This window comes from Ananas comosus, unplaced genomic scaffold (genome assembly GCF_001540865.1).
Source record: "Ananas comosus cultivar F153 unplaced genomic scaffold, ASM154086v1, whole genome shotgun sequence".
NCBI classification, from domain to species: domain Eukaryota; kingdom Viridiplantae; phylum Streptophyta; class Magnoliopsida; order Poales; family Bromeliaceae; genus Ananas; species Ananas comosus.
In genome coordinates this window covers 15,148-37,461 of record NW_017893399.1, presented here as the reverse complement: position 1 = coordinate 37,461, position 22,314 = coordinate 15,148, and the positions used below count along the sequence as shown (strand labels likewise).

At 43.1% G+C, this 22,314-nt stretch overlaps 1 protein-coding gene across 1 annotated transcript; it reads left to right on the top strand.

Moving 5' to 3' along the window:
- The first annotated feature begins 21,015 nt into the window (after positions 1-21,015).
- On the top strand, positions 21,016-21,633 carry LOC109705918 (proline-rich receptor-like protein kinase PERK9). Its single transcript, XM_020226704.1, has one exon. It carries the CDS (start codon positions 21,016-21,018, stop codon positions 21,631-21,633), a length of 618 nt encoding a protein of 205 aa, XP_020082293.1.
- Positions 21,634-22,314: the final 681 nt, after the last annotated feature.

The window sequence follows — 22,314 nt, the reverse complement described above, 5'->3', positions numbered from 1 at the left end:
TCTGCACTGCTGCAAAAAAATCAAGACCTGGGCGCCCTAAACCCAGTTCTGGGCGCCCAGAACTTCCAGCCTGCAAAAACAGTACCTCGGCTCCTCCGTCCGACGGTCTGCTACACCGCTATTCGGTTCCGGCGGATCTCACCTACCACACCTACGTGTCAACACAATCGATATTCACGATGTGAATTTTCGGATCCACTTCTGGACGCCCGAAACCAGGATCCGAATTGGCTTCCAGTGTAAGGACTGAGATTTTTTGACAGTGCTACTAAACTCTCTGTTGATGATGTTTATGTGTGTAATTTAATTACATAAGCACTCGTCAAGTTTCAGGAGAAACTGAGCTAAAATGGAAAAGATACGCGATTTTTAGTTTTCACTTAAGTGAATAGTAACTCCGGTTTTCCGGAGAAGCCACGGAGTAGAGTGGGCTTCTGGTGCGTATCGGACTCCGTTCATATCAGTCCAATAGCTCGTTTCGACCGGTTCAGCTGTTCTGGAACTAGTGGCGCTGATGGATTTTGAGTTTGACGCACGGATTTCGAGAAAATCCAAAAATACATGTTTTATATGTATTTGTGTGTGTGTTTCCTTCTATTGGAAGAAGGTTGGATTTTGTTGTGAATCCGTGGTCGATCGAGATGAATCGAAAGTGTAGCTTTGTTGTCTCCGAGGTGCTGATCGCACTGGTGCAATCCGTTCGCAAATCTGACGGACGGATCTGCGGAGATCGCGCGTTGATCGAGGAGAGGTCGGTGATGGCAAAACGGTAATTTCGCAAAAGTTGCGACATTTTATGTACCGTTTCGCGTGAAATCGCACGTGGAGGGGTTTATGCACGTTTTATTCGTGCGGTGAGGGACTAAGATTAAATGGTTGAGTCTTGGAGGACTTTTCGGCAAAATTACACTTACATTTATAAGTTGATGTTAGATTTTTTTGCTTGGAAACCCTAACCCTAGGTCGTTCCTGCTAGCCCTAGTCCACCAGCCGCCTCAGCCATCTCCTGCCCTCCCCGTGCGCATGCTCCGGCCGCCGGCGAGCTCCTCCGGCCGCCGGAAATCCCTGCATCACCTCTCTCTCTCTCCCTTTTGGCCAACCCCTTCACCGCATTGTGGTTTGCGGACCCTGGTAGCCACCTAGCTCGAGCACCTTTGTCCCCTGGCCGTGGCCCAGCCTTCGGCGACTCCCCTCGTCGCCGCCGTCGTCCCTGCGCACGCCGCCGGAGCCGCCCCAGCTCTCTGCGGCCACCTGCATGCACCCAGGCCGAGCTTGGGTCATCTTTGCATCCGCGCGCCGCCACCGCTCCCTATCGGCCGCGCCGCCCTCTGGCGACCTCCGGCGACCTCGCGCGCGCCTCCCCGCCGTCCCCGCACGCCGCCGGCCGCCACCCGAGCTCTCTGCGGCCGTCCCGAGCGCGTGCGGGCCCTGCTTGGACCAGTACGGCCTTCGAGGGCCGCCGCCGCCCACCGTCGGGAGCACCACCTCCTCCTCGACCTCCGCCGACGTACCGTCGCCGCCCCGACCTCCTCCGACCGCCGCCACGCCGCCGGGAAGCATTGAACCCGAGAGCAAGAGATCGAGTTGATCTCCTCCGCCGCGCAACTGGCCGCCTCCCGCCGCCGGCCAGCAGGTGCCCCGGACTCCACCGACCGGCCGCACCCTCCCCTGGCCGGGCCGCCCGCCGTCCAGCCACCGGCGGCCAACCCTAGCTCTCCCCTGGCCGGTAAGCTTGTTTTCAGCCTTTCTGCGCAGTGTTTCCTGTTCTACTCACTGTTCCGGCGACCTGAGGCTGTTCCGATGCCTCCGGAGGTGAGCACGGTGATCGTCAGTCAGTCCTGATCACAGTGCTCACCTCACTTAGGGTCAACGAGCCCCTGGTTAGCGAGATAAGCATGCTTTTCCTACTGTGCGCGCTGTTTCACTAATTTTGCGTCGCCCGTGCGCGTGCCACAGTGGCCGGCAGTGCTCCGAAAGGTGAGCACGGCCTCCGGCACGCCGAGACCAGTCAGCGGGAGTCTCGTCTTGGCTGTTTGACCTCTGGTTTGCGTTGTCGGACCATAAAAGCGCCGAAATCGCATGAAATAATGCGATTTCAGGTATTCAGGAGGGCTTTTATGCATTTTGGTTCGTCGTAGCTGCTGTTGGCAGCAAGTGTTGGTTGAGGATAACCTCTGGACTGATTGTCCAAGGCCCCAGACCCTTGCGAAGATCGGAAATGCATTTCCGGTGCGTTTTTCGGCGAAATCCGCCGACGGAACGCGGGTTCGGTTCGGAATTATTCCGACGGTGCTTCGTGAGCTTTTGCGTAGTCGCTGAGCCTTGTTGGCTGGTCACTTGCGTCATTTCGAGAGTTCGGAAATGACGGGTGAGCGACGGTGGGTTCCGGTGTCGAATTAGACACTTCCGGGAACCCGAATCGAAACGATTATCCGACGATAATTGTTTCGACACGAGGAGTTGTGTTCGCTGCCATGATGCATGATTATTTATGTTTAGTGGCAGCAGGTGACTCGTAGCTCGAGTCGGTATGTTCCGGGACAGTTCGTGGCTCCCGGCGGAGTCCCCGTGCGATTACGGGACTTCCGGCGTATTACGGCGATCGGTTTGGGAAACCGATCTCCATGGGTTTGCTTGTAGGTTGTGGATCTAGTGGTTATTAGCTGTGGGTTAGACACTAACCCGGTGGACCTTCCTTAGGTCCGGTTGACGTCCTTTTGCAGTCAGGAGACAGGCGCAGCATTTGTACAGGTGGGTACTTCGATCCGAAGTCGGTACAGTGGTGCACGCTCGGTGATATTTCTTCTATCCCTGTTCTTCTGTTGCTATTTTCGTATTATATATTGAGCTTGCATCCCCGTTGTTTCTATTATACTCTACTCATATGTTTCTATGCTTAGTATCATGTGTAGGAGTAGAGTAGTTTATCCATATGTGATACCGGTGACCTGATTGGTCGGTTCTCGTACTTTGTTCCGGTGACCTGATTGGTCGGTTCTCGTACTTCGTTTCGGTGACCTAGTTGATCGGTGCTTTTATCTTATATCTGTTGACCTGGTTGGTCGGTTGTTGCATTATGTATTGGGTTGGTCTGTTTCTTGACTTCTGTCGTTCGATGACCTTTGAGGTCGGTGTACCCTGAGGGGTAGGATTGTCGGCTGGTGCTGACGGTAGTTCTGGACTATATCGAATACACTCCTGTGACCTATCGGTCGGTTCTTGCGTTCGTACTTTTAGTTGACATCGAGCAGTATCTACATACTATCTTTATTTACTCTGCCTGGTTGTTCTATGTGTAGTATCCTGTATAGGGGTAGAGTAGATGGCATTCGTATATACTATACTTGTGACCTGGTTGGTCGGTTCTCCTATTTGCATCGGTGACCTGTTTGGTCGTTCGTTACTTTCCGTACATTGACCTATCTCGGTCGGTTCACGTTGTTACTTGATGACCTACACGGTCGGTATGCCCAGAGGGGCAGTGATTGTCGGCTGATTGCCGACGGTTGGCTATTGATCATATCCGCATTGATCGCCACAGCTCGAGTGCATTTCACGTACACCAGCGGGTTGATCCCCCGCAGGAGGGTGTTCTTTTCCGGAAAAGTGGTCGTACATCCGACCCGTGAGCCCAGCGGTGTTCTCTTTGTGCTAGGGTTACATGCCAGGTGTGAGCAGGTAGTGGCTTTTGCCTGAGGTCCTTAGACCGACACGGCGGTTTAGATTGGGTACTTTTGGACTTCTCGTCCGGTTGACGCATATAGCTATAGTAGCGGTTGTTGCATATATACTTCTAGTTCTTTCTTTACAGTTGTCTTGCTACTATAGTTTTGATATCCTTGTATGCTTGCAGTTGTACATTACAGTAGCGGTAGTTGTGCTTTCATATATATATCTCATTCGTTCATTATCGTTGCTACTGTATTTTACTTACCCATACTGTTGTTTATCTCTTCCTGATCCGGTGAGTACTCCTCGCCTTCTTCGGCTTGCGGTACCCACTGGGAGGGGAGACATGTTTACATGTTCTCACCTCCCCCACTATTTTTCAGGTATTACAGGCGTTGAGTTTTGGGACGAGACGTGAGGTACGTTCGTAGCGGTCGATAGAGCTTCCGACCTAGGTTATCGGTTTAGTTTTATCCCTACTATTCTGTTGTTATAGCTTAGTCAGTTTATATGGTTCAGTATTTTTATTACATTGGAATATGTGGACTTTCATGAATGTAATAAAAGGATTTCTGGATTTGGTAAAATAAAAGGTTTTCTACCCCTCGTGGTAGCTTTTATAAAAGATAAAAGTTTTCGCGTATGGAACAGTTTTCAAAAGATTTTTCGTGGACTTTTGTTTAAACATCGAATGTAAAACTACGGTGTGAATGGTGAATGTATGAAGGTGTAGCTATCTGTATATTCATGTAGTTGTGGTTGTATACTGTTTGTACTTTTGTACTTGTGCGACGCCGTGCAAATACAGGGGAGACTCTGTCCGTGTGAACAGTGGATTCCCTGTATTTGTGGCGGATCTGGCATACTCTGGGGTCAGGTTTTCAAAAAAAAAAAAAAAATTTAAACGCTTTTCCGCTGTGTTTCAAACTAAAATGGGACCCCGGGGCGTGACATCTAGTTATGCTCAGACCAACACTCAAGTTCTGTGCGACCCAAACCCAGTTCTGGGCGCCCGAAATTGGCAAAACTCAAGTTTTGCTTATTTGAATGCACCGAGTCTATTTCTGCATCCATTTCATGCAGAAATGACTCCGACTCAGTCTGACACTCTCCAGAGATGTCGACCAGTCACTAATACTGTAGCAAATCTTATCCAAAACTTCGGAACACTACATCCTCCCCCACTACAAAAAGTTTCGTCCTCGAAACTTAAGACATACCTCAATCCTGAGACTCAAACAAGTAGGGATAGGACTCCCGCATCACTGTCTCCGGCTCCCAAGTCGCCTCCCGCTCTTCGTGATTATTCCACTGCACTTTTACATATGGAATGACCCGGTTGCGTAATACTTTCGTTTCACGAGCCAGAATTCGCACCGGTCGTTCCTCATATCTCAAGTTCTTGTCAAGCTCTAACGGAGTGAAGTCAATCACGTAAGAGGGGTCGAACACCTATCTCCTCAATGTCGAGAACATCATGAATATCGCCCAGTCGAGGGGTAGAGCAATCTTGTAAGCAACTGGCCCAACTCGCTCCAATACCTCAAAAGGGCCTACAAAGCGTGGACTAAACTTTCCACGCACTCCAAATCTGCGTATCCTTCTGGACGGCGAGACTTTCAGAAACACATGATCTCCAATCTGGATCTCGAAGTCTCGTCTCCTGGTATCAGTGTAGCTCCGCTGTCGACTTTGGGCTGTCAAAATATGTCATCGCACAGCTTTAACTTTTTCTTCAGCCTCCAACAGTAATTCAAGCCCTAAAATCTTCCTTTCACCCACATCACTCCAGTACAAAGGAAATCGACATCTGCGTCCATACAACGCCTGAAACGGAGCCATCTGAATGCTCGTTTGGTAGTTGTTGTTGTACGCAAACTCAACCAATCTCAAATGTCGATGCTACCCTCCTCCAAAGTCCAGGCCACATGCTTTCAGTATGTCCTCCAGAGTCTGAATGGTCCGCTCGGAATGACCATCCGTCTGTGAGGAAACGCAGAGCTGAATGCAACTGGGTGCCTAAGGCTGTCTGAAGACTCCTCTAGAAGTGCGAAACAAACTTCGGGTCTCGATCCGATACTATCGAGTTAGGCACTCTATGTAACCTCACATTCTCATCCAGATATAACTGAGCGAGCCTCTCCCTGGACCAGGTGGTCAGTACTGGTAGGAAGTGAGCAAACTTAGTCAGTCTGTCCATTATCACCCAAATAGCATCGAAACCACCCTGTGCTCTAGGTAATCCCACGACAAAGTTCATCGTGATCTGCTCCCATTTCCACTCGGGCACTGGCAGACTCAGAAGTTTGCCAGCAGGTATCTGATGCTTTGCCTTTACTTGCTGACAAGTCAGACACTGAGCCACAAATCTGCCTATGTCCCTCTTCATTCCATTCCACCAGAACTGTGCCTTCAAATTCTTATACATCTTGGTTCCACCAGGGTGAACCGTATAAGGAAAATAATAAGTCTCAACCGCTACAGCTCCTCAAGTAACGGCCTCTACTACGTAATCATCATGCTTAAGCTCTGCACTGACTTCTTGCTCAACGCATCTGCTACCACATTCGCCTTACCGGGGTGATACTGAATACTAATGTCCTAGTCCTTCAACAACTCTAACCACCGGCGTTGCCTCTGCTTCAACTCCTTTTGGATGAACAGATACTTGAGACTTTTATGATCAGTGAAAATCTCACGGTGCTCACCATACAGATAATGCCGCCACAACTTCAAAGCAATAACCACTGCGGCAAGCTCAAGTCATGCTTAGGGTAATTATTCTCGTAAATCCTTCAATTGCCGTAAAGCATAAGCAATTATCCTACCATGCTGCATTAGCACACAACCTAAACCACTGTGTGATGCATCACTGTAGATCACAAATCCTTCCCCGATCACTGGAAGGGCAAGGATAGGAGCTGACATCAACCTCTGTCTCAACTCATCGAAACTTTTTTGACCATCCTCACTCCAAATAAACTTAATTCCCTTTTGAGTCAATCGAGTAAGGGGTATGGAAAACTTCGCAAAGCCTTCCACAAACCGATGGTAATATCCAGCTAAGTCCAAGGAAACTCCTCATGCTCTGCATCACTCCGGGAGTATATCCAAATATCATCTATGAATACAACCATAAATCTATCCAAGAATGGCTTGAACACTCTATTCATCAAATTCATAAATACGGCAGGGGCATTCGTCAATCCAAACGGCATTACAGTAACCCAATAATGCCCGTACAGAATCCAAAAAGCCGTCTTGGGAATATTCTCGGTCCCCACCCTCAGTTGGTGGTAACCTAACTGAAAATCAATCTTCGAGAAGACACAAGATCCTTTCAGCTGATCAAACAGATCATCACTTGTTCTTGATGATCACTTTATTCAACTCCCGATAATCGACACACAATCTAAGTGAACCATCCTTCTTCTTCACGAATAACACCGGCGCTCCCCAAGACAATACACTGGGTCCCACATACCCTTTATCTATCAAATCCTGAAGTTGCGCCTTTAGCTCTCTCAGCTCTGCCAGTGCTATCCGGTAGGGTGCCTTCGAGATTGGTGCAGTTCCAAAAACTACATCAATCACAAACTTGATCTCTTTATCCGGCGGTATCGTCGTCAACTCCGGGAGAAAAACATCCGAAAACTCGCAGACTATAGGGATATCCTCGAGTCCCGGCGCCACCATAGGCACCTCCACAACCGTAGCGATGAAAGCAACAAATTCTCTACTCATCAACTATCGAGCCCTCGCTGACGATATCCAAGTAGCAAACAACGTACTCCTGCAACCTCTAAAAGTGAACTCCTCTTAGTCAGGCTCGCAGAAGTCATAGTTCTCGCTCCACAGTTAATAGTAGTATAGTACCGCGCAAGCCAATCAATGCCGAGGACCACGTCAAAGTCCTGCAACTACCCTAAGACCAACAGGTCTGCAGGCATGAACCACGAGTCCAACTGTACTGGGCATAACCTACAACAGTCTACCACATGCAAAACATAGTCGGGAATCTGCACATCTCGTGCATGCAACAATGGCCCTATCTCTAGACCATGGAATGATGCAAAAGCTCGGCTAATAAAAGGATATGATGCACAGGTATCAAATAAAGTACGAGCTCTAATGTCAGAATCAAAATGATGGCTGCCACCGCTCGGTCGACTGCTGTAGAGTCTTCCTGGCAGTGACTCGGTGCTGCTCCAACAGACTGCTGAGGCCCTGGCTGTGCTGAAGCTGTCGATGGTGCTGGTGATGCTGCTCAGGGACAAGCCGCCCTCATATGTCCAGGTTGTCCACATCTATAGCACCGGCCCTCTCTCTGTTTACACTGTCGAGGCCAGTGCGGTCTAACACAAATAATGCACAGCGGAGTCCTTTGCTGCTGTCCCTGCTGACGAAATCTTCTACAACGCTGACGTCCCCCACTACCCTGAGAGCGTGATCGTGGAGGTTTCAGCGGACGTCTACTGCTCGACTGTCCTTCGTCATCTGGAACCGTACGCTTCCTATCCTGCCTCTGCCCCGGCATTGTTGTCCGCTCCTGGACTGATATAGCTCCGTGCTCCACCCGGGGTGCCTGCTGCACCGATGATCCTGGCCCAATGCCCGACTGCTAAGTGACAGTCTCGCACATCCTCTGCAATACCACACCCTGCTACCTGATTACCTCTGTCAAGGCAGCCAACTGCTCTCTCAAATCTGCGGGTGTAATCGGTCCTGCCTGCTCAGGCATCTCCGGTGGTGTGGCACGATCCCGGGTCTGCGGTCGACCTCGGTGTCGATGCATAACTACATGAAAAGACATAAGGATCAGATACCAAACACAAACATTTTCGACCCAATCAAGCGAAAGTCTAGTTTCTCCTCAAAATTATGTCATCCGTAGCCGACATAATTTTTTTGGCCGAAACAGAGACTCCTTCAGTCACTCACTCCACTCTAGGAGTTAAAACTAATCACTCACTGACTTTCGCGATAAATCATGCCTCTTGCGTCTTGCCTTTCTAAGGTTTGCCAAACTTAGGGTTCCTAGGTCCCAACGACCTAATACTAAGTTCTGATACCAACTTAATCTGTCGCGCCCCGTATTCTCTTTTTTCCGGGCACGCTAACATACCCGCCGTATACATAAAAATTTTTTCTGAATACAAAGCGATAGTTGTATCTGTATCTGTAATCATACAACACTACAACCAGTAGTATAGAGCTGCTAAAAGAAAACATATATAATAACAAAGGTTCACTATACATACATAGGATCCTGGTATACAAAATCACTTACTCCAGCGAGATACAAATATCAGTATGTATAAGAACAAAAAACTACAACTACCTGTAGCTGGTGTGTCTCTAGTTCAGCAGCAAAATGGGAAGGGTTCTAACTCACGACTCTCTTTCCATGATTGGTCTCCGGAGCAGCAGTAGCCGAAGAAGAGGGCTTTGCAAAAGATCCACAACTGGGTGTGAGAACTACTGCAAAAAGAAGTAGTTTTCAGTGGGTACCGCTACTGACCTCAATGGCTCACCTACTAAGTTTACAGAATGTATGCTTAATGATAGTAAAGGAACTAGAAACAATGTACAGTTATATGCCACTATACTATCATGATCCAAACTAACTATCTATAAAATAATGCGATCTCTGTCCCAATCTTACTAGGGACTATGAATACACCTGTCCCACTTGTCGAAGTTACACAGCTACCTCCACGCTAGGCCGTTCGTGGAGAGCAAGTCCAACCAGGACACAACGATACCAATGCAAAAGCACAAAGCCCGATTCCGGAGTGGCACTCGTAGGCGCTACCCAACCGAGTATGCAAGCGTATCTCTGTCGAGCTCAATTAGGCTCTCATAGGCTATAGTCAAAGTAAACAGGGTCTAACAACCCAACTCACGTGCTCTCGGCACAATCTGATGCAAATACAGTAATCTGGGTCCACCGTCAACCTCAACGGCACCCGACAGTCCGGAACAGCCTAAACACTGCTGTAAAAATAAGCTTGGCATCTAAGCATTAGCGTAAATACATTCTACACTATCTTGGGTATCCACTGCCAACAAACTGCAGCGATACAAACAAACTACAACTCTTAAGTTATCCGCGTATTAAATGCGCACCAACAGCGTGGATACGAACTGCAACAGCTTCAGATGCTATCCAAATATCAAATACGCACTAACAGCGTGGATACGAAATGCAACAGCTTCAGAAACGATCTGAGTATCAAATGCGCACTAACAGTGTGGATACGAACCGCAACAGTTTAAGAAGCTATCTGATAGTTTATAGACTTGACAGTGTAGAACCTACAGTTGAAGATTACTGGAGCTCGGCATCCCAGCACTAAATGCATTCTACATTAATATGGGTATCCACCACCCACAAACTGCGGTGATACAAGCTACGACTTCTAAAACTAAATCTGATAGTTTTAATATATGACGGTATAGAATCGCTAGTTTTTTTCTAAGTCAATTTCAAGTCCAACATGTATATTTAAACTGACATTTTAAACTCTAAATTCAGATTTCAATAAGCATGCAAATCCATTAATTTGAGGAGTTAGGTTGGTATACTATCGGTAGCACGGAGGTCTCCGTGCCACCAAGTTGTTTTCGATGATGCGGCTTCCAAATCGACGATCGGCTCCATTAGACTTGATTACACTATTGAAAATATTTAAAAACTAAATTCATAATTTTTCGGTATCATTTATCTATCAAACGAATAGTCTAAAAATGAACTATTAAAAATAAAAATTTTATAAAAAATAATAATAAAATACTTGAATTTAAGATCAGAGATATTGATCTTACTCTAAATAGTGAAAAGAATTTTCTATAAAAATTTTATAAAATTTGAATTATTTTACACTGTTAAATTTACAAATGTATCACATCTATTATTATTGGAGGCCAGCGGTTAGTAGTACTTGAGATATTATTACAAAGATGATCATTTACTTCCTCGCATTAATTGTAGACGGTAGAACGCGGCCTCACCTCCGTACGTAATTTTCATATCAGCCCCAGCAACAACAACATACGGAGTTTGAGCATTTCTCTTTATTGAATTTTTTTTAATTAATATTTTGATATTAATTAATCGGATAACATATTTGTAATTTAAAATTGTAATTATTTTTATTCCCGCTATTCTAATCTAACCATATAAATACTATTTATCTTATTTTCGAAAAACATCTATTATTGAAATAAGTAGTTCTTATTTATACCTGAACCAAACAAAGCTTTAAAAGCTTAACGTTTTGTTTGGAATTGCAGGAAATTGCATTACGTGCGGTGAGAAAGATGCCCAGTTTGTTTTCATGGGTAATGTTGTGTTCCGCATATCACGATGAGTCGGTTACGATATATTTTCTGCAGTTTACCGAAAAACACAGAAGTATATCTCTATATACTTTTATCCCAACTTTATTTTATCTAATAGCGTCAAATGGACATGAATACCAAACTAAATTTAAGTTATCAGAGGACGGTGTTAGAGGGCCAAAAAATTGCTCAAATTTTACTCAATTCGTCAAGAAATTAATTCTGAGCAAAACTGAGACAACCAATGAGAGAATTTAAACATGTTGGAAACTTATATAGAGAGTTGAAGCTAGAGAGTGTCCTATCAGAGTCTAGTTTCAAATTTTTTGTAACACTGCTTCCTTTTAGCCCTTCAATTTCTTTCTGCAAAGGTGGCTGTGCAGAGTCACTTGATGCACACAAAAGTTGGTAGATGAAGATGACTATTCTAGGATACGGAGGAATATAATAAATTTTTGTTTGATTTGATATTTCTTTACTTTTAGGATAGTTAAAATTTTGTTAGATATTATTAAGAATAATGAAAAATAGTAGAAGATATAGATTAAAATTTTTTAAAATGACAAGATTGCCCTTATCTATATCTTTGATTTATAGAATATTTAATATAGGAGCAATTATTTATATATTCCTGAAAAATTTCCTGACTTTCTGATTGACACTCTTAAAAGGCTTATATTAAAAATACCATTTTAATGTTCCAAGTTATTTCAAATATATCTCGAGAGTTAAATTTTATTAGTAAATTATTAGCAACAACCGTTATCTTGTGAAATTATTAGTTTTGCCCTTTCAAATATACTCTTTCACTGTCACTTACTTTTCTTATTTGTCCTTAGTATAGGGACAAAAAAAGTATTTTGATTTTTTATCTTTTCAAATATATCTTTCCATCATCACCAGGTTTTCTTATTTGCCCTTAAGTTAAGGAAAAAAGAGATATTTCGATTTTTTTTTAACTTCAGTAGAAATTTAATTCGGATTTAATCAGATATAACTTAACGGTATTAACATTACAAATAGCAAGGAGTATATTTGAAAGAAAAAAAAGGGGTAAATTAAATAGTTTAGAAGTTTTCATGGGCATATTAGATATTATCCCTTTAATATGTACAATAATACATATAAAAAATAATATATAAAATTATTAATGACAGTATATTTAGAATATCTATTTAATATATTTATTATCTTATATAATATTTTATTTTATATTATATGGTATTTTATAAGATAATATATAATATACTATAATATAATATAATATGATATAATAGTAGTACTAGTAATTGTTCCAATAATAATAATAATTAAATTACTATTATTTTATATTATAAGTTACTTTAATATATTTTAAAATAATATATATAACCATACTTGTATATTGTTTTAAAAACATAATTAGCTAAATATCGCATGAGAATAATTCTATTCTATATTATAAGTTACTTTAATATATTTTAAAATAATATATATAACCATACTTGTATATTGTTTTAAAAACTTAATTAGCTAAATATCGCATGAGAATAATTCTATTCTATATTATAAGTTACTTTAATATATTTTAAAATAATATATATAACCACACTTGTATATTGTTTTAAAAACTTAATTAGCTAAATATAGCTTGAGAATAATTCTATTCTTCTAAAAAGATAGAATAGTTGTTTTTGGATTATTTTAGGATTATCTAGAATAATCCTGTTTGATCGAAATAACTATTTTTGCTATTTTTGTATAGTATTTGGTAGAATAGCGAGAATATTTTTTGTTGTTCCCTGTGTACTCCAAAAACAAATAGAGCCTGTGATTACAAATATGGTAGGAACATACGGAATCCATAAGTCACTTATCTTGTCTGCATATCTTATCCGTAACTATAAAAATAATATTATTGTCATCTGATTCTCCTACTGTTACATTTGCTTCTGCCTCGATATTAGTTTTTTCTGACCTTGATTCTTGTCATTGTTCTTCAAATAGAGTTTGTTGGCGAAAGATTTTGTCATATAGAGAGACTCCAACATAAGCCCTAACCCTTCAACAATCTTTTCATTTATAATATATATTTTTTTGAGAGATAGGTAGTATGTTACTAGCTAGCTTCGTTTATTCCATTTTAGAAATAAACTTAGTTGGAAATGTGAATCAACAATGATTCGAACTTGGGACCCCAGGTACCAACCATCAAGCCCTTTGCCACTTTGCGCTAGTGATGAAAAAACTAGCTTCACAATGGTGGAAGAGTGCGCTTTCTACTAAAGATATCTTTAAAAGTGGCACATGCTTTGATCTCGGCGATGGGCGGTCTATTGACTTTTGGTCTGATAGATGGTGTGGTGACGCTCATCTGAAGCTTTTTTCGATATTTATGAGAAAGTAGCTAGGAATGAACTTTTAATCAAGGAGTGTCGCTCCTTACAAAGTTGGAGATGGAGAAAAGTCCTATGAGGAACGGGATTTGGGTTGTCGAGGGGTGACTGCCGAATCAAAGAATTCAAGGAGTTTTTCTCAAGTTTCCACGTAGTCGACAGGTCAGATGAAATTCGATGGAGATGGAATGTTGGAAGGTGCTTTACCATTAAGTCTATATATGTATTGATCTGAGATGCAGGAGTATGAGATTTTCTTTCACTGAAGGTTCGGGAGTTGAAAATATCATCTAAAGTTAGAACTTTTACTTGGTTAGCACTTAAGAAATGCATACCTACGTTTGACAACTTACTTAAAAGAGGCTGGTCTAGGAATTAACAATGTGTGATGTGCAGCAACGATGTTGAGACTGTTGATCAACTGCATATTGGATGCGTAATTAGCAGATTTTTAATGTTCAACATCCTAGAAGGTAGGCACATTCCACAGCATTGGATGGAGGTCAGGGGTGTTTGGGAACTTCTGGTTGGGGACCGCCCCCGAGGGGCAATAGTGAGGGATCTAATAAGGGTTGCAACTTATTGGTGGATGATCTGGCCGGAAAGAAACGATATAATTTTTAGGAACCAATCATTTGACCCTTTTTTAACAATTAGACAAATTTGGGAAGTGAGCCAGAAATGGGTTGAGTTTTGCAGCTTTTAGTGACTTGCTCTTGAATGAAGAGTAGAATTAGTCGTTTTTCTATAATTTTTCCTCTTTGCTTTTATTTGTATTTTCTGTTTTGCTTACCTTTAATATTTTTCGAGGCCACGTTGCCTCAATCACTGTAGCCAAATTCATTTTCTAAATGAATGAAGTAGGTAGCGTGCTGCCTTTTTCTCAAAAAAAAATCTTTTCATCTAGAACCTCACACAATACCTCATTAAATAAACATAATTATAGTCGTAAGAGCTGCTGGAAAATCTTTCTGATCTTTTATTAAATATTCTTTAATAACAATTCGAAAGTTTAATTCCAGTTTTAAAAAAAAAATTGAAAAGAAATTAAATAATAAATACTGTAGAGAAAATGAGTAGAAAATGCCTGTGGATCGAGACGTGCAGAACACTATTCTAGAAGCGAAATTGCCCTTCAACGTCGGAGGCTTCTCGGCAATTACTTCCACTCCGTCGGCACGTTTTCAAGGTGGCGCAAGACGAACCCAATAAACTTTAGATCCAACAAAATATCAGAAAGCCCAGCGAAATCGGCGCAAAAGATCAATGGCGAGAAAACAGAAAAAGCGAGGTAGAGGATGGGGTTATGCTCTTAGGTATGCTCGGGCTCAGGTTGAACTTATTCAACCTCCTCCAATATATATAACCAAGGCAAGGATCTTGCTTCAACGCGCCAATTCCGTGTAGAACAAGATAAGCCTAAGATTATACGGAATACAGATTAGGATACGGATTAGGATTAGGATAAAAATAAAACCAAAAAATAAAAAATAAAAAATAAAAAATAAACCGGGTGTAAGGACCGCGCGCGCCGCTGCTCTGCATGTGCTCGTGCTCCTGCCGTGCGTGCGTGCGTGCGTGCGTGTATTTTGTCGAGAGTATAACTCTCTTTTTCTCCCAAGTAACTACCTTGAAAATGAAGCAATATATAAATCACAACAATACACCTTTAGTTTCCAATGTAGGAATAAACCTCACATATGAAAGCCTTAGTTGGGCTCCCAGGCAAAGCCCATTATGTATTGGGCTGCCCAAGAGGCCTAATAAGTTTTAAATTGCCAAAAATCCAATAAACTCTAACATTCCCCCACATGACTAAAAACTTCAAATAAAGAAAGTAAATAAACTAAAATTCAAAACAACTCAAAAGAATGCTGGATCTCTTATACCACGTTTTTAGTAAAGGTACCTTTCGAGTTTGAACCTTCACTTAGTGCTTATCAATGTACGTACGAGGGCACGATAGTGGACTATCCCTTGAACCAAGGCCGATGAATCGGATTTTCACAAACAGCACACAGTATAGTTGTTTAGGTTCTAAGCGGGTGAGCGCTTTTATAGCCATACGCTAGTATCGCTTTGTGTGTGTTTTAGAGAACCGCCCTGTTCCTATAGTCACGGCCTCACGACTCCACACATATAGTAGGTCCTCAAAGGATATCTGCAAGGTCACACCCTGTCTTGTAGGTCTCGGAATCATTCAAGGCTAACGCCTTTTCTATCCACTTGCAGATATGAGCACTGTCGCTATAGGGCTGAGGATATAAAACAATGCTCCTCACAGCTACCCGTTTGACTTGTTTCGACCCATTGAACCTGCAGCAGGTTGGGTTGTCGTCGCCGGTAACTTCTATTGTGGGCTGAGCCCCATCCCCCTCGACGATTCTAAGATCACTGTCCTAGATAATCCCTTTGTAAGCTGATCAACTATTTTTTTTGTAGATTTCACAAATTCCAATCTAATCACATTTTTCTTCAAATTCTGCCGAATGAATTTATGTCTCATTTTCATGAATCTATTCATCTTAGTCTCCACATTCTCTTGGCATACTTATCTATTTCAGATTTACAATCACAATAAATATATATAGGTAGTAAAGGTTGCTTCATAAGTGGCAAATCATATAGAAACTCTCTAATTCACTTAGCTTCTGCTATAGTAGTATCCAAAACTATAAGTTCAGATTCCATAGTACTTCTACCAATATAAGATTGTTTAGTTGACTTCCAATAAACAGCTGCTCCTCCTAGGAGAAAAACAAATCCAGTAGTCGACTTTATATCAGCTATATCACTAATCCAGTTAGCATCACTATATCCTTCCAATACTGCAGGAAAATCAGTATAATATAATCCATAAGATACAAACCCCTTNTTTATATCAGCTATATCACTAATCCAGTTAGCATCACTATATCCTTCCAATACTGCAGGAAAATCAGTATAATATAATCCATAAGATACAAACCCTTTCAAATTTCTCAAAACTCTTTCTAAGCCATTCCAATGCTCTATATTTGGATATAGATATATCTTCTCAATCGGTTCACAATATAAGTCAAATCAGGTGTAATGTAATCTACCAGATATCCTAGAATCCAATAATTTGTGAATATCTATTTTGACCTATTGAATCTCCTCTATTTTTTTTTAAGATACACACTAGAATCATAAGGTATTGCTACAGGTCTAATATCAAAGTATCCAAACGTTTTCAATAACTGTTCACTGTAGTGAGATTAGCTCATAATAATTTTTTCTAATTTTTTAATGATTTTCATGTTGAGAATAACATCTGCTTGCCCAAAATCTTTGATATCAAAATTTTTATTTAGTAATTTCTTCACATCATTTATCACATTCATATTGGTACCAAAAATTAAAATGTCATCAACATACATACATAAGATTATTATTTGTCCATCATATTTCTTCGAATATACACATTCATCAGACATGTTCACATAAAAACCATTTGATACAACCAAAAAGTCAAATTTCAAATGCTATTGGTTAGGAGTTTGCTTAAGTCCATATAAAGATCGATTCAATTTGCACACTTTGTTCTCATTCCCAGAAACAATAAAGCCTTTTGGTTGCTTTATATAAATGTCTTCATCTAAATCACCATTCAGAAAGGCTGTCTTAATATCCATTTGGTGAACAATCAAATCATGGATAGAGGCCAAGGCAATCAACACTCTAATAGAAGTAATTCTAGCAACAGGAGCATAAACATCAAAAAAATCTACCCCAGGCTTTAGTGCAAATCCTTATGCCACTAATCTAGCCTTATACCTATCTACGGATCCATCAGGTCTCAACTTCTTCTTAAAGATCCATCTACAACCTATAGGCTTACATCCTAAAGGTAAATCAGTCAACTCCCAAGTATGATTCTATAAAATAAACTACATCTCAACATTAATAGCCTTTTTCCAAAACGATGCATCTACAGACTTCATAGCTTAGTCAAAGGTAGATGGAGTATCTTCTACTAGTAGGACACAAAAATCATCACCAAAAATTTTCGCTACTTTAGAACACTTACTGCTCCTAGGTTCAATCTCTCATATAGGTTCACTTATTCTAAGTCTGCTAGAGCTACCTATAGATTCAGCTTGAATAGGTCTATCTACTATAATCCTAAAGGAAAAACATTCTCAAAGTATAGTACACCTCTAGCTTCACTAATAGTATTGTTAGAAATCTCACTAATTTCATAATTCATCACCAAAAATCTATTTTCATTGCTATCCTGTGCATAACCCACAAAAACTATATCCACAGTCTAAGGTCTAATCTTTCTCTTCTTATTCTCAGGTATGTTCACTTTAGCTAGACACCTCCACACTTTAAAATAATTCAGATTAGGCTTCCTACCTTTGCAAAGCTCATAGGGAGACATATTAGAATTCTTGTGAAAAATTAAATTTAAAATCATACATGCAGAAATCAAAGCTCCCCCCCCACCCCCCACAAGTTCTCGGGTGTATTTGAACTAATAATCATCGAGTTCATCATATCTATTGTGACGCCCCAACTTCCCAGGGGGTCACCCATCCTAGGACTACTCCCGTCCTAGCACGCTTAACTCTCTTAACCTCTTGGGCCTTGCCACCACCCAAAATGCTTAAGCCGGGTTAAGAGTTTAGCCCTATTATATCTCATATATAGGACTATCTGGGGTCTCACAATCTCCCCTCCTTTAAGCCCTGACGTCCTCGTCAGGCTCAGACTCACAAGTACCAGGCGATGTGAGACTCATCTCGCTAGCCCGTCATCCAGACCCTGGCTCAGCCGAGACTCATCTCACACTTCCGGCTGGTAATTGGCTCTGATACCATCTGTGACGCCCCAACTTCCCAGGGGGTCACCCATCCTAGGACTACTCCCGTCCTAGCACGCTTAACTCTCTTAACCTCTTGGGCCTTGCCACCACCCAAAATGCTTAAGCCGGGTTAAAAGTTTAGCCCTATTATATCTCATATATAGGACTATCTGGGGTCTCACATCTATCAAAGTTCTATTCTTACGTTCAGCAACTTCATTAGATTAAGGTGTGTAAGGAGCAGTCACTTGATTCTCAATTCCAAACTCTTGATAGAATGCAGTCATCTCATTTGAAGTATATTCACCACCTCTATCAGACCTCAAAATCTTGATTTTCTTATTTAATTGATTTTTAACTTCAGTCTTATAAATGTTGAATCTACTTAAAGCCTCATCTTTAGATTTGATCAAATAAATATAACAATACTTTGAATGATCATCTATAAATGTCACAAAATATTTATTTCCACCACTACTAGATCTACTTCCATCACAAACATCACTGTGCACTAGTTCTAAAAGATCACAATCTCTATCTACAGATTTAAATGGTTTCCTACGCTCCTAAGCTTGCACACATATTTCACGTCTAAGATCAGGTAAATCAAATTTAGGAATCAAATCAAGATACATCAATCTTTTGATAGTATTAAAATTCACATGTTTCAATCTTTTATGCCAAATATTAGGAGAAATAATATTCATAATAAGAGCACTTTCATTAATAGAAGGAGAAGATACAAATAATTTAAATAAATCATCACTCAAAAATTTCTTACCTATAGAATTCACTCATTTTGTTGTAACTACCCTATTACATTCAAAAAACTAACTTAAAACCCTGCTGAACTAAAAGAGAACCACTAATCAAATTCTTCCTAAGGTTTGGAATATGGTGGGCTTCGTGCAAGGTTAGGGTCTTCCCGGAGGTTAGCTTCAAGTCCACTCGACCTGTCCCTAGCACGTGAGAAGAGGCGGCATTCCCCATGTTCATCTATCCTCCACATAAGTCCTGATAGGTGGAAAATCACGAACGATCAGAACATGCATGAACATTAGCTCAAGTATCAATCAACCAATCAGAAGAACTATAGGCAAGGTTAATATTAGGTAAACTAGATCCAAACCTGATAGTGGAGTAAGAAGGGTCAGACCCAGCAGTCAGCGTATTCATCTGGCGCTTCGGTGGAGCTTCCTTATTTTGTTTTGGTATGGAAGGTCGAGTCTTGCGGAAGTAGCAATCCTTCGCAAAATGGTTCGTCTTTCCATACACAAAGCAACCAGAGTTGCCTCCACTTTCCTCAGGTTTAGATTTCTTTAAATTTGGGTTGAACTTTCTAGGGTGGAAAGACTTCTTCTTAATGTTCCTATGAGGATGAAAATTTCTATCCTTATTTTTTGGATCTCTACTAGGTTGGCTTGGATTGTAGGTTCACTGGGCTTCTTATCCCTAACTCTGTTCGACTCTTCTATCCTATGGATCTTAGGACATAATTCAAAGATAGCTCTCTCTGATTGTGGTTAAGATCGTTTGTAGGGTTCGACTAGATCTAAACTATTATGTCATGAAGCTCTCATCAAGATCTATACCACTAGATCTAAACTGCTCAACTATATGCTCAAAATCTATACCACTAGATCTATACCACTATTATCTATAAGGGCGGCAACTAAGAAACTCTCATGAAGATCTATACCACTAGATCTAAACTGCTCAACTATATGCTCAAAATCATGAAGTTTGTCAGACATGGACTTATTATCTACCAACTTAAATTTAATTAGATCTGACGCATGGTATCTCTTCTGGGTAGGATCAACTTGACCATACTTATTTTCTAAGGATGTCTAAAGTTCCCTATCTGTTTTAGCACTATAGTATATGTCATACAATTTGTCAGATAGGGTACTAAGAATTCGGTTTAAACAATGGTAGTTGATCATGTTATGGTCAATAGGAGGTACAATTCTAGGTGTAGATGTAGTTGCATTTTCAGTGGAGGGAGGAGTGGATCAGCCTGGGCTTGGCTTCGAGTAATCGGTCTGTTGACCGTTTGTGTTCCTATGTGTTGGTTTGTTGATAACCACCTATTAACAACCCTAGGCCCAAGGACCTTCACAGTTAAAGCTGTGGCCTTGGGTGGCAGCGAGTGAGCAGTAAAGACTTGAGAGCTTTACTGCGTTCACTGGTCGTTTGTTCCGAGCCGCTGATGTGTTATCGAGTGCTTCGTGGCAGCCTTATTAAGGCTTGGCTTGGGCGCAAGGCAGCTGCCTAAAGCGGCTCTTTGCGTAGCCTTTAGTGAAATGCCAGAGGCATTCCCGAACCCCGGAACCTGTTAGTCAGGTCTCCAATGGGTGATGAGTGGGTACGACGGTTGTCGTCGGCGTTGTTGGGTTTTATGTATTTTCGGGAGGGCTAATGGGCTTTAGCGTAATAAAGTACGCTAAAGCCGCGAAAATACCAGGCAGACGTGTTTGGTCTTTACTTAGTCACTTCGGCTCCGTGGGCGACTATCCAGAGCCGCACGGCCTCTGGCACGAGTGGAAAGCTTCGTTTTAGCCGGTGACACCCTTTGCATACTCGCTACGCTTTAAGCCACTTTGTCGCGCGTGTTGCGGATTAAGCGAAGATTGTGCGTTTGGCCCGTTGGCTACTGGGGCTGCCTCCACTCGTGCTACGAGTCGTGCCTCATTGCTACTAGCACGAGTGAAGATGACAGTAGTCCCACGGAAGCCTAGCGGCCTTTCCGCTGGCCTTAGGGTTTTATATCACGACAATTGTAGTTATGTCGGAATGGATCCATCACCTCGATCCCAACTAGCGGCCGCCGGCCTGCCGCCCGCCAGGCCGGTCCCCTCCCACGCCGGCCAACCACCCCAGACCCCGTGGGCGACCGGCCGCCGCCTTCCACCGGCCAACGTGCCGCCGCCTCTAGTTCAGGCGGTTCAAGGAGAGCCCAAGTTCCCGCGGCCGCCACTTCGCCGCCGGCCTCCTCGGGCCCCGCCGCTACCAAGCAGCGGCCTCCAGCTCCTCCTCCAACTTGAGCGCTATTACCCGCCGCCGCAGCACGCCACCGGCTCCACCGAGCCGGAGCCGGGCGTGTTCAAGACCCGCCGACGTCTCATCTTCTCGCCGCCGGCCGCCGCGTGCCCCTGCCGCCCCTCCGCGCGCCCTCCATCGGCCTCCAGCGGCCTCCGACTCTCTACTGCCGCGCCGGCTAGACCTCACCGCCGCCGCGCGACCAGAGCTCGGATGGGCACGAGCCAGACCCGACTGGCTCCCACCGGCGTCCCTCGTTTTGCCGCAGCCGCCGGGTGCCCTGGCCGCTCCCGGCCGCCACTGCTGCGGCCCCCCAAGTTCCTTCCACCACGAATGGTAGAACTCGCCGGTGCCGTACTCCCCTTTCTCTAGGGTGTTGGGGCCGGTCTAGACAAGTCTAGACCGGCGTTAACCGGTCCCGCCACCACCGCCGCGAGCCCCCGCCGTCCCTGCCGCCGCCGGCCGCCGCTACTACGTCCTCTACCTAGAGCCGGTACCCTTCCGAAGGTTTCCACAAGACTTCGAGGGGGGCTCTAAATACCGGCTCTTCCTTCTCTCCTACCGGCTCTCCTTCCCTCTACCACCACGACGCCCCAAAAAGCCGCCGGCCTCGTGGACGGCCGCCGGCACCACGCACGTGCCGATCCCGTTTACACGTCTCCACAGCGTCCCTCCAGCCGACTCCCTCTTCCACTTGGTTTCAATCCCAATAGGTACTAGTTTGGGATCTTTTTGGTATGTACTAACAGTTGAAACGTGTGTTCAGGGAGATTTGACTAATAATCTTTTAGTCAGGAAGTATCACACTCATAAAATGTGAATGCGTGGAGGTTCAGACTAGAGCGCACTAAGCCATGTATTTTATAATGCTTAAAACGCTCAAAGGGCTAAAAGGTGAGAGCTGGGGAATCGCTTGAAGTTCGTTATAGGCTGTTAGGCAAGTAGCCTAAAGGCTTGCCTAACGTGGTAACGCAAGTCATGCTGCTCCCGTAGTTTTGATGGTAGAACAAAGCAGTCTAAACCAGTGCCTAAGCGCTGCCTTGGGTTGGCGAG